Raw genomic sequence first — 13,013 nt, 5'->3', positions numbered from 1 at the left:
TGCATGCATGTGACATTACAAGGAAATTTGGTAAGAAAAAACACAAGAAACAAAGACTTGAAATTTACTTTCTTTGGAAAGATTAAGCTGTATAAGACTACATAATATTATATAAATATGTACATAACTACAGACTATATAGGTATGTAATTGCAGTTCTAAGTGTTGATTTGAGAAAAAAAAGAAGCACTGTAATGCAGACTTCTATAAAATTACATATGTTCATATATAAGGACACACAACAGTTTTATTAAAATAAAAAAGCTTTAATACTTCTGTGTTTAAAAGATTTAGCAGAAAATAATTGCTACAGACATGCTACAGTAACATACATGTTTGAAAAGTTTTCAGTGCTTTCTTTCAAAGTTCAGCATTTTGGCAAAAATAAGTTTTTCTGTATATACTTCAAAAGTTGGTTATCATAATACTGATATAAAATACTTCATGTAGACTAAGGTCATGTGCATAAAATAAAATAAGTAATAAAACATACTGTTTGTATAATCATTTAAACATATTTAAAGTATAAATTTCATTAGATAACATGCAAATACTGCAATATTTTAAATGGCACTTAAATATAGATACTGAGATTCTTTATAATTTTGCATCCAATATGAGATTCTGAAATGTACAAAATTATAAAAAGAACATATTTCTTCATTGAAGTCAGGTACTAGTATAGAGCTTGATTGTCATTTCACAAGCATTGAGCCCAATGTCCTGCAAATCTTCACTAGTCCAAGTAAAGATGTCTGCTGAAATAGGCCCAGGGCTAGTTTTCTTCATAATAAAATATGAAAGTGTATTTACATGAGAATAAACTCTCATATTTTTGGTAAGGTAATTAAGTAGCAGCATTTTTTTTCTTCCAAAAATGATGTTTAGAATAGGTGCATACTTTTTGTTGTCACTGATATTCATCTCAATAATATAAAATTAAATTTTTTCAATAAACTCAAAACACTATTTGTTCATTTCTGAAAAAAAAAACAACTGTAAGATCCCTTCTTTCAAAAATCATAAATCTATAATGTCAGAACCTTCCAGAGTACTTTTATGATTGCAAGATCAGTGGAAAATGATCTAATTGTGCTGAAAAAAACATATGACTAGTAATGAATAAAAGAATCACATTTCACATTATTCCAAATATTCTTCATTCTTCAGTGAAAAATAGTACACCAAGTGTTCTGGAATTTTTGTTTTCTGGTTCAGTGATCAACAATTCTCAATGTCCTTCACAATACAAAACACCCTCAATACTCATGCATATTTTCTAAGCAGCTATATATAACACATTAATGTTAACAAAGTAAATAAAAGGCTTATGAACAGGGAGTGCAGAACAGACAACACTTTAACAGAAGTAGAAGAAATGCTAAATGAAACTTGTACTTGGGATGCAATTAGAGCTGACAGCGGCACATGTGATGCTAATGTTGGACTGTCTGAATTTATCAGTGACTCTATCTTTTCTGCTTCTTTATTGCAGGCTTCAATCTAGGAAGAAAAGTATTATTATTTCTCTTCTTGTCACGTAAAATGCCAATGCAAAACTATTTCTAGATTGCAAAATTTAGAAAGGAAAATCTGAATTATTCCAATCGAAATGTAAAATTTACATAGATGATTTGGAGTAGTCATTAAACAACATACTGGAGCTCATAGACTTTGGCACTAGGAAAACTTCTGCAGAAGCCCCGAGTAGCAGCAACAGAGAAATAAAGGAAGCTTGATAGAATGGATGATGTTTCTGAATGTGGACTCCAAAAAGCTCACCATAAATTATTAGTTAATACCTCTAAATTGAGGAGCTCCTTTCTGATTGACCAAGATACAGTGCCTTGAAGTCTGCAACAGTGGAAAATTGGGATTTTCTAGTTACAGGGCTTTTTCTTCCCAATCAGGGAAATCTGATTACTTTTATGGGAAAGGAATAGAAGAATGGAAATAATAGGAAAACCTGAGAAAATCAAGATAACGTCGTTCACTTTTCATTTTCCCACTGACATAATGATAAACAAATTTATTTATAAAATCCATTTTTTCCACCTTTGCTTCTAATATATCCCAGGAATAAATTTAGTATTAAGCTTCTTTATCAGCTTCGGAAGCTGTTGCTGATAAAGTTTTAACTTGACAAACTAAACATCTGAGGTCCCAAAGCTTTGAAAGTTGAGTAACTTCTAGCTCAGTAACAGGTGTCAGCAGTGAGCTGAACAGCTATTCTCTGGTTTCAGACCGTCCTCCTCTCCCCCAGGGTCTCACAGCATCTGCTGCAGACTGGGTGAGAGCTGATCAGATTGGTTAAGGCTCAAGACCTTGTTTCTTAAGTTCTGGTAAAATTCTGAGCTATTCCTGTTCAAGGAATAATATTTCTGTTAAAAGTTGAGCAGACTTGGACATAACAGGTTTGCTCCAGTAGCAAAGTCACAACTGCCCTATTTGATACTGCAGCTTGCAAAATTTTTGGCAGCAAATCTGCCCACTCACACTATACCTGAACTTAGCCCATCCCAGAAGCAATACTGAAAATGCAAAATGAGACTGTAGAAATAAAAAGGAAAGGGAAGCAGTCATTGATATAAAACAAACAGCAAAGAAGTGAACCCGCCTAAACTGTAAAAGATGAGATTGTTTTCTCCTCTTTTTTTGTTCTCAAAACTAAATCTTCCATTTTAAAGTAGTGCACATCAATATGTAAGATGAATGAACCAGCCAGAGCACCCCAAAAGGACTTCATTATAATGTGCTGTCAACAGGGCCAAGCAAGACTATGGGAAACAACTGTAAAATGGCAAGGCATTAAAATTGGTATTAAAACGTTGCTTTTAATAGGAAGAAGATATCCTTGCTGGTCTTGCACAGTTTAATGATCAGAAAGTAAAAATGAAGCGAGAGCTCCAAAATAATCCAAATGCAATACACAGCCAAAGTCCTACTTCTACTGTTCTAAAGCGTTCCTAAGAAAATACTTTAAGAACATTGGCCTGCATTTGTTGGTTTACATTTAGAGTTTAGTACTGTGAGCTTTTGGTGCTTATTTGCTAGCAGGAATTAGCTATGACATGGCGTGCTGGAGAACTTACTGGACTTGCATTTCCCTTTTAAGATTGTAACAGGATTTTGGGATCTCCCTGCGCTTTTTACCTTGAGTTGGAAAGGATCATCAAAACCAGGTTGATCTTAGAATATAGTATCAGCAGATTCCCTTTGGCATGAACTGCTGCTTAACATCAAGACAAGCACAATGCAGCAATATGTATGTGCTTCAGTCTAATATCCCATGTACTTCAACCTACTTTTAAGCCTAATACTAGAGACAGAAGAGCACCATTTCATACACAAGTATCCATTTATTTTACAATTAATATAATTTAAGGTATTCAGTAATAAATATATTTTCATCAGTTTATACTTTCCGTTATTTTAGCCATAAAATGTTGGAGGTTCTGTACATATTCATTTTAAAACAAAAAAAATATGTAACTCCATCATTCACCTTGCCCCTTTAACTACCCATACTCAAAAACCTCTTACCAAGACAGCAGGATTCTCAAGACACATTTTACCATTAATAATACTATTCGGATTCAAGTAATTAGAAAAATCCCCATGCATTCAGCACACAAGAAAATGAACAACTTTAAAACTGCTATATTGAAAGTAATAAAGTGTATACATTAAAAAAAAAAAAAAAAATCCATACTGGGTAAACAAAATAAGAATATAGCCTACCTGCAATGGTTTGGGGTTCTGATCCACAGGAATGATGAGAATCACAATTTCAGATTCTATGCTTAAATATCCAAACACATCACACTGTGGCACAGAGACATGCAAGCGGATTTTTTCAAGTATGTCAAGTACAGTTATAGGCTTTTTATTTGTTACCTGGGAGAAAACAAAGAACATCCTGGATGATGTGATATACAAAATTACATTTCTACTCCAGTTTTAAAAAACTTAGTATCATGCTAGAAAATCTTTTAGCCATTAAACTACTCAGCTAATCTATAACAAAAAGAAAAGGGTAAGATAAGGGGTTAGGAATAAATGACTTCTTAAATTAACCATGTTTTTTTGATATATGTTGTCTTCCACCTTCATAGCTGGTATGCCTGTGTATCACATCCCTCAAAATAACATAAACAGTCATCTGTCACAGTTGCTTGTACTCAAAACATCAGGCAGAGAAGACCTACCAACTGGCACTCCTTTACCCATCACAGAATCTAGGTGTTCCAAGAGCCACCAGGAATGAGGAGAATGATGATGGGAATTTCTCTGCGAGATGGAATAGATTGCTGTGGGAGATCTAAACAGACCAATACCAAGGTGTCGCAAGAGGGATGTGAACTGTTTGTCCAAGCTGCATTTGCAATCATCTGGAAATAAAAACTGACTTTGCTTCAGAAAGGTTGAGTGGGACTGGCAAGGATGAATAGAATCGGAATATCCCGAGTTGGAAGGGACCCATAAGGATCATCAAGTCCAACTCCTGGCACCACACAGGTATACCCAAAAGTTTAGACCATGTGAGTAAGTGCACAGTCCAATGGCTTCTTAAACTCTGACAGGCTTGGTGCAGTGACTACATCCTGGGGAGCCTGTTCCAGTGTGCAACCACCCTCTCGGTGAAGAACCTCTTCCTGATAGCCTAAATCTCCTCTGCTGCAGCTTGACTCCATTCCTGTGGCTCCTATCACTGGTCACTAAAGAGAACAGATCGGCGCCTGCCCCTCCACTCCCCATGGTGAGGAAGCTGTAGGCCGTGATGAGGTCTCCCCTCAGCCTCCTCTTCTCCAGACTGAACAGGCCCAGTGCTCTCAGCCGCTCCTCATACGTCTTCCCCTCTAGGCCCTTCACCATCTTTGTAACCCTTCTCTGGACACTCTCCAACACTTTGATGTCCTTCTTGTACTGTGGTGCCCAGAACTGCACACAGTACTCGAGGTGAGGCCACACCAGTGCAGAGTAGAGCTGGACAATCACCTCATCTAGCGATGCTGTGCTTGATGCACCCCAGGGTACGGTTGGCCCTCCTGGCTGCCAGGGCACACTGCTGGCTCATATTCAACTTGCTGTCAACCACAACCCCCAGATCCCTCTGTGGGGCTGCTCTCCAGCATCTCATTGCCCAATGTACATATAGCCAGGGTTGCCCCATCCCAGGTGCAGGACCCAGCACTTGCCTTTGTTAAACTTCACGCAGTTGGTAATCACCCAGCTCTCCAATCTGTCCAGACCTCTCTGCAAGGCCTTTCCACCCTCAACAGAGTCAACAACTCCTCCCAGTTTGGTGTCATCAGCAAATTTGTCAAAACACCTTCCAATCCTACATCCACGTCATTTATAAAAACATTGAAGAGCACTGGCCCTAAAATGGAACCTTGGGGGACCCCACTGGTGATTGACTGTCAGCCTGAAGTAACCACATTTACCACAAGCCTTTGAGCCCTGCCCGTCAGCCCATTGCTCACCCATCGCATGATGTTTTTGTTTAGCTGTATGCTGGACATTTTGTCCAGTAGGATTTTATGGGAAACTGTCAAAAGCTTTACTGAAATCCAAAAAGATCACATCAGCTAGTTTCCCTTGATCCACTAGATGGGTGATCTTATGAAAGGAAATCAAATTTGTTAAACAGGACTTAAACCTCATGAACCCATTTTGGCTGGGACCAATGACTGCATTGTCCCCCGGGTGCACTTCAATAACTTTGAGGATAATCTTCTCCATAATTTTACCAGGCACTGATGTGAGACTGAAAGGCCTATAGTCAGAGTTTTCTTTCCTGCCCTTCTTGAAAACTGGCACAACATTTGCCAGCTTCCAGTCAACTGGGACCTCTCCAGATTCCCAAGACCGTTGAAAAATAATTGAGAGGTGTCCTGTGATGACATCAGCCAGCTCTCTGAGCGCCCTGGGATGAATCCCATCTGGACCCATGGACATATATGGATCCAGGTGGAGCAGCAAATCCCGCATGTGTTCAGGGTCATTTGGGAGTTTATCATTCCCACCATCACGGTCCTCCTGCACAGGGCACAGGGGGGTCCCAAAGCCCATCGTCAGCATTGAAGACAGAGGCAAAATAAGCATTAAACATCTCTGCTTTGCCTATGTCCTTGCTTGTGAGGTGACCATCCCCATACAGAAGCAGACCTATGTTTTCTCTGGTCCTCTATTCTCTATTCACATATTTAAAAAAGCCCTTTTTATTGTCTCCCACAGACCTGGCCAGCTTCAACTCTAATTGGGCTTTGGCCGCACGAATTCTCACCCTACAAAAGCAAACGGCATACCTGTACTCCTTCCATATTGCCTGACTCTGCTACCAGCAGCCATACACTTCATTTTTATGCCTAAGCTGCATAAGAAGATCCCTGGTCAGCCCTACTCTGCCTGCCTGACTTCCAGTATTTTGGAATTGCCTGTGCTTTTAGGAGGCAGTGCTTAAAGACTGACCAGCACTGATGGATGCCAATGCCTTCAAAAGCAGCTTCCCAGGGGACCTTGCTAACTAGTTCCTTGAGCAGCCTGAAGTCTGCTCTCCCCATATCCAGGGCTGAAGTTTTGGTGGCAGTTTTCCTCCTCTCACCAAAAATTTTATACTCAACCGCTTCATGGTCACTATGACCGAGACAGCCACCAATTGCCACGTCCCCCACAAGACCCTCTCTGTTCTCCAGCAACAGATCTAGGAGGGCATCTTTCCTTGTTGGCTCCCTTAGCACCTCCACCAAGAAGTTATCATCGAGGTGCTTTAGGAAACTCCTAAAAAAGAAAAAAGCAACTAATATATACCTTCAAGATGCACAGTTGTCATAAACTCTATTTTGTTGCAATGTAGTGCTGAAAATCAAGTGTTGTGCTCTGTTCCATTTACTGAAGCATGAAAGCAAGGACCAACAGAGAAGTGTAATCCTTTTATACACCCAACAGTGGGGTTGGTCCTAGAATGTTTTGTTTAGTGATGGACAATCAACATCATAAGATTCAGACTAAACTGGAGGTTTTCAAATAGCAGCAATGAAGAATGTGAGTATCTAACTTGCAGAGATGTTAAATTAAAAAACAACACTGTAGCTGAAGAACAGCAAAATCAGTGATAACTATCTAGATGATCCTGAAAAGTGTAAAAACAATCCAACATAAACACCAGACAATGTCAGAACTAAGTTACTTATATTAGTAAATAGTGAGCCAGCAGAATAATCTTAACGAAAAGGCCATAAATAACAAATATACACTGTATTGCTACCATGAAATAGATGCAGTTCCCTTAGCATGTCTTTACTGTAACAAGTCACTTATACTGCAAGGTTAAAAGACTTGTTTGTGTCTACACTGATTTTATTTCACTTTGCATTGTCATTCAATTTCTATATCTGACTGTTAAGAAATAAAAGGAAGTATAAACAGTGTGAAGAAAACAACAAATCATATACTATCTACTGAAAGGTAATTGCTTGTATAATGCATTATACAGAAAAGTATAAAGTAACTTGACTTTTCCATGTACCATTTAATATAAGGAATGATTGAACTTTACCCTTGCAAAATTGTCCAGCTTGTCTTTGTCATATAATATCCTCAGCATTCCAGCACACAGTGGACAGCAGGCTCCTGTGTGATAAAAAAAACAAATAAGCCACAAAACAAAACAAAACCCCCACACCATAAAATCCCAGAAATAAAAGCAAACTGTCTTTTCACTTTACAGTGGGTAGAGCTCAAAAATTGAATACTGACAAAAATATCAAAACTACCAAAGCAAAGCAAGTCTTTCAGCTTGATAGCAAAATTGCACACTTTTTTTTTTTATGTTGAAAACGTTTGCAATGCAAAACCAGCCACTTTTCAACACTGACACTTACTACTACTAAAGTGAAGCAGCAAGATTAACTTTTATTTGTTTAAATATGATATGTTATTGTAAGCTAAAAACACAGGCACATTAAATATTGCAAGCCAAGGTTCTGTATGGATACATGCATGCATATGCGACCATAGTAGTGATGAATTTCAAAAGCTGAAATAGCTAGGATATAACAGAAGCAAAACTGCACATTGCAAACATCAATTTATGTGGCTGAACCATATTAGAACTTGGAATCTTTATATAGGAAGGGGGGAAGAAAACCCAGCTTTTCTATCAGATCTGTGTTTAACATGCAAGCATGTCATATTTCCCTTACTACTTTCCCTCACAATCTTGGAAACAAAAGGGCTAATATTTCAGCTTTCTGCCTACCCATAGTTTTATGTTTAATTCATACCCTCGACTACATAATTCACATTCCTAGAATGACTTTCACAATATTAGACATAATACTAAAAGCACATGGACCCTTTTTCAAACAAGTGATGGAGAAAAAAACACATGGAACTTTTTGAAAACTGACCTTTCCTTGCTGTGTGATTAGTTACTGACCATTTTGTTGAGAAGTATTTGTAAAGACAATGAAAAAACATTTCAAAATACCAAAACTGCAAAAACTATTCCCACTGTCTTCCTTTTTCACATTACTGTAAATATATCTTACTCTGTCTTCTAATTAAATAAAAGTTTTGTTATTCTGGGAACTTGACTTTGAAGGCAATTTGGCATTCCAATGTGGTATTTGCACTGCCAATTCCGAAAAATTACTCATCCAATTCCCACTGACACTCTACCCTAGACACCGCAGACCTCATTCATCTCTCCAAAACAGGTCCTATGAGGAAAGCTGCACACGTTTCTAAGGACTGAAGGAGAGTGATTCATAAAACCAAAAGCCTTTCCACTTTAGAATTACTCTGCTGAGTCCTGACACTGTCTTGTTCTAGCCTTAACTAAAGACCTCCACTTCATCCTTTCTCTTAGAGGTCTCAGAGACATAATGAAATACAATATTTTACAGCATAAGTTTAGTTCCAAATATACACATATTAATACATGTAGACTGGAGACTCTCTCCGATCTGCAGTGAACTTCAACAATGAATCAACATACCTGGTGCAATGACTGGTTTGCAGGCAGTAGCAGAAAGCTGGGGACACTTAACAAAGGCACACTCTGTATGAAAGCTATAGTCTGAGAGCACACCTACAGCCTGACAATGTCCATGGTAGTCAACAGCCACACGGTCAGAATAGGCAGCGCAGACACTGCTGTAGGTTTCCCCATTATGCCCACATACAGGTTCTACTGATTTGCAAAATGGCTGAAATACATAGAAATGTTTTAAAGATCAGTTTGTTTGTGCTACAAACAAAAATAAAGAGCATTTTATAACATCAAGAAGAACAACGTTCATGGCAAAGTTCACTTGCTGATAATACTGTTAGTAAATCTAGAGTACATTAACAGCCAGTTTATGTACAGGTATTAAATGCAGAGAATAAATACTTAAAGAATAATCTAAGCTGTATCTGAGAAATGTATAGTAAGACATGTTTTGGGGAAGATAAATTGTAGGATCTGTTCTAATGCTTAAATAATACAACTAGTTTCATTTAACCTATTAAATTATTTATTCATCTCAATGTGTTCTTGGAATTTAGTGTGTGCGTGTGCTTTTCTTACACATTATTTGAGAAGCTACGTGTCTACATTTATTTCAGAAAAACAGGATCTATTACCAGATACCTCTGGCAAAAGTATTTATTGTTGAGACCTTTGTAACTATAAAAAACACATTTATTTATTGTATCCACTTTCTTTCCCAAAACCGTATCTAATGTGTCATTTGATTCAAATACACATAAAAATCATAGAAAAATGTAATTTTCTTCCTATCTTGCCTATGCAGATATATTTGTCCAACACATTCAAGAAGTCAAATGCCAACAAACTTATGCTTCTGAACATAAGAAGCAAATGGAATTGATGATTCTTCACAGACAAGGTATGAATATATTTTTGTTCAAGTCTTGTGAAATTACACAGTTCATTCCATAATTTGCTAATCTCTAAATATTTTATTAAACTAATATTTCAAGCAAGTCACCATACCTCTATCATCACTGTGCATCCTCTCAAGTAGCAAGACAATTAGTTTCTTTTACATGCTGAAGTTAATAACAGAAATAATAGAAGACAAGTAAATGTGAGCACCACAAGCAGTTTCATGTCTTGCAGTCTTCTTCCCCATAAAAGGAAAATTGTAAAAGCAAAAACTTAAAGCTACCACTGTTAAAGACTTTCTGAACATGGATGTAGCTAGAAGTGCTGTAGGAAAAAACAGCTGTGTAATATCCTTCAATTCTTACTGTTCAAGAGCAGTATCTCGTGAGGTATCTGATATGCTATGAGAAGAATTATCTGTACTTAATGAGGCTGCTGAAAAAGGGGAAAAAAAAAAGATGACAGAAAGACAAAGGCAGAAATTTGAAGTGGATAAAAAGTGTATTTATTACCCAGAAAAACCCTGAACAAGGGTTCTGTACTTCTATGAACATTCATCAGTTGAGACCACAAGAATGTCTCAAATTTGTCCTCATTATTTGAGAAAAATCTGGAAATGACCAGCCCATCAATGGTAAAGCCAGTGACTTTGAAAACAGTAGCTCCTAGCTTGTCTGTAGAGCGATAGAAACAGCCTGTCTACCAATACTGTAGGGAATGGTGGGATGGAAGAACTAACCTAATCCTAATCCTTCTGAGGGATTAATATGAAGACCAATACAATCCAGACTATCTAAACAAAATACTATAGTCTGCTTAGTCTCAAAAAATCTTAAGAGTATTGTGAACAATGAAATTGCTAAAGGAAGAATGCAATCAAACAAAATGCTAAAGACTTGCTAGAGAAAGCCTACTGCTGACAAGATAGCAGTGACTCCAAGCCTCTAACTCCACTATTTAAGCAGATAAAAGGGGTATTTAACATGCAAGTCAAATTGTCCTGACATTTTCTGAATAAATTCGATTTACTGTAATGGAGAAATAAACAAGCATTAATTTTCATTTACAGAAAGTTCAAATTGGTGAAAATTGGTGTTGCTAGCCAAGGAACTGCTTTAATTAAAGCTTGCATTGAGGTATGCTTGCAGTAGTAGTGAAAAATATAGGAAGACTTAATACAAATATCAGAGTATTTCCTCCAAGAAAGCAGAAGCAAAGGTTTTGCTTGGTTTTGAGACATTTGTTAACTAAAGCAAAGAAACAGTTGACAAAATCCTGAATACCATTTTGTGCAGAGTATTTTTTATTTTAGTTGAAATTACAGTTTTAAAGGACTACAATCTACGAATATGTTTGGTAAACTATAAAAACAGAATATTGCAAAGTGGAACATTAAAAAACAAAGCAGATTTAATATTGCTAGAACCACTTCCTACCTGGCACGGTCCTCGATATGCTAAAGTTTTTCCTTTTTGGTACAAAGTACACAAGTTATTGTATTCCACATTGTCTGTGTCGCAAACAGGATCCCGTGTCTGGTCACAATTTAATTGCCTTGGCACACATTCATGCTGGCTACATTTGAACTTTCCAAAACTTGTCAAGCAAACTTGTTTCTTTGGTATGCACCTGCATAAAGTCATAATAATTTCATGTCATTGTAAAAAAAAAAACAACCAACCAACCAAAAAACCCTCTCAAAATAGTCAGAAAAAAACAACAGTGAAATCTTTTCCAGTGCTTTATAGAGCACTGGTTCAGCAGAACTGAAGGAAATGGAAATGCATGTGACAAAACATTCTGATTAGACAATTTAGAAATTTACAAGTTCATTACAAACCTGGAACTTGTTCACACCACATTTAGTCAAGGTATGTGCACACAGCTATATGTTCCATAAAAATTAATCTTTTTTATTTTACTGAGTATGGATTTCTGAAAAAGTGTTGAATAAACTTCTTACCTACTCTCAAGCTTCACTTTTAAAACATGTATTTAAGGAAAACTAGATAAAACACCCAAACTTGCAATGAATTGCAAATGAAAATGATTACATTATAGAGGTATAGCCCAACCCTCTCTTGAGAGAGTAATGAAAACACGACTTAAAAGATTATTAGGATTCAATTACAAATATCTCATTGTATTTTAGCTTTATAGGTTCAGTGAATTATATCACATCTGATCTTGGGGATGACTTAAAAGAAACAGAAAAATCCAGTACTAGTATAGTTTCCTTTTTGGCCTGTCACCCCTCTCAAGCATTCATAGAACTGAAGATCAAAAACCACCAGAAGTACTTTCCTTTTTATATTAAATGTGTACCTCCCATGGTCTTATCTCCAAAGCATTTGCCGTATGTCCTGCAAGATATCCCTCTACTAAAGAGATGACAGCCAACAGAATTTGAAGAATAGACTGATGAAAGGTCAAATGACTTTCTGACTATCTCCTTTTTCCTACAAATTACAATAATCATGTAAAATATGTCCTTAATCTGAGTGTTGCTGTATTATGCATTACACATTTTCATTTTACATGTATATGAGGAAAGACTCAAATTCTGAGATTTAAATGCTTTAAAAATAGAAGTGGAATGTAAGATTTTAAACATATTCTAAGCATTTCAGTTTTAAAATGAGCTTTTACACATTTAGTTTATGCTACAATGTCAAACTGACCCAGAATAATCTATCATGTACAGTCTTTAATGAAACAACAAGTTGAGGTTCTAAGCATAACGATTATTCTGTGAATCTGGAAAGTCTTTCAATACTTGCAAAATTAAAAATATAGAAGTCAAAGAATATATACCAACAATGCAGCTTAAAGATTGATAGTTTTCAATGCTTCAGCTACAATTACAGCTGCAAAACTATTTTGTTTTCTCTGAAGTTTTCTGCATCAAGGCATTTAAATGGGCAGGAAAAAAAAAACTGTAATTAGTTTTCATGAAAGCACAGTATTACACAACTTCTTATGGTGGCTTTCTTTCCAAACAGAACATGTACAAATTCAAAGAGACTGAAGTATTACACAACACTAAGAAAACTGAAAACAGAGACCAACATTAAAAGCCGCAGACATTGATTTCTGTAAGAAAGGTCTGACTTTC

The 13,013-nt window shown here is 36.7% G+C and overlaps 1 protein-coding gene across 2 annotated transcripts in view; it reads right to left on the bottom strand.

Moving 5' to 3' along the window:
• Positions 1-245: 245 nt before the first annotated feature.
• The window catches only part of RECK (reversion inducing cysteine rich protein with kazal motifs), a 56,085-nt gene continuing 43,317 nt past the window's right edge, over positions 246-13,013 (bottom strand). For both annotated transcript variants that reach the window (XM_068674670.1, XM_068674671.1), the window contains 5 exons: positions 11,335-11,527; positions 9,005-9,215; positions 7,562-7,635; positions 3,742-3,897; positions 246-1,503 (listed from right to left, as the gene is read on the bottom strand). In XM_068674670.1, coding sequence (XP_068530771.1) covers positions 1,288-1,503; positions 3,742-3,897; positions 7,562-7,635; positions 9,005-9,215; positions 11,335-11,527 — 850 coding nt within the window. In that variant the 3' untranslated portion in view covers positions 246-1,287. The remainder of the gene's footprint in view (positions 1,504-3,741; positions 3,898-7,561; positions 7,636-9,004; positions 9,216-11,334; positions 11,528-13,013) is intronic.

The sequence above is a fragment of the Anas acuta genome, chromosome 2, assembly GCF_963932015.1.
Source record: "Anas acuta chromosome 2, bAnaAcu1.1, whole genome shotgun sequence".
In the NCBI taxonomy this organism is placed as follows: Eukaryota; Metazoa; Chordata; class Aves; order Anseriformes; family Anatidae; genus Anas; species Anas acuta.
The sequence above is the reverse complement of the archived record's forward strand: the minus strand, read 5'-3'. Positions and strand labels throughout refer to the sequence as shown.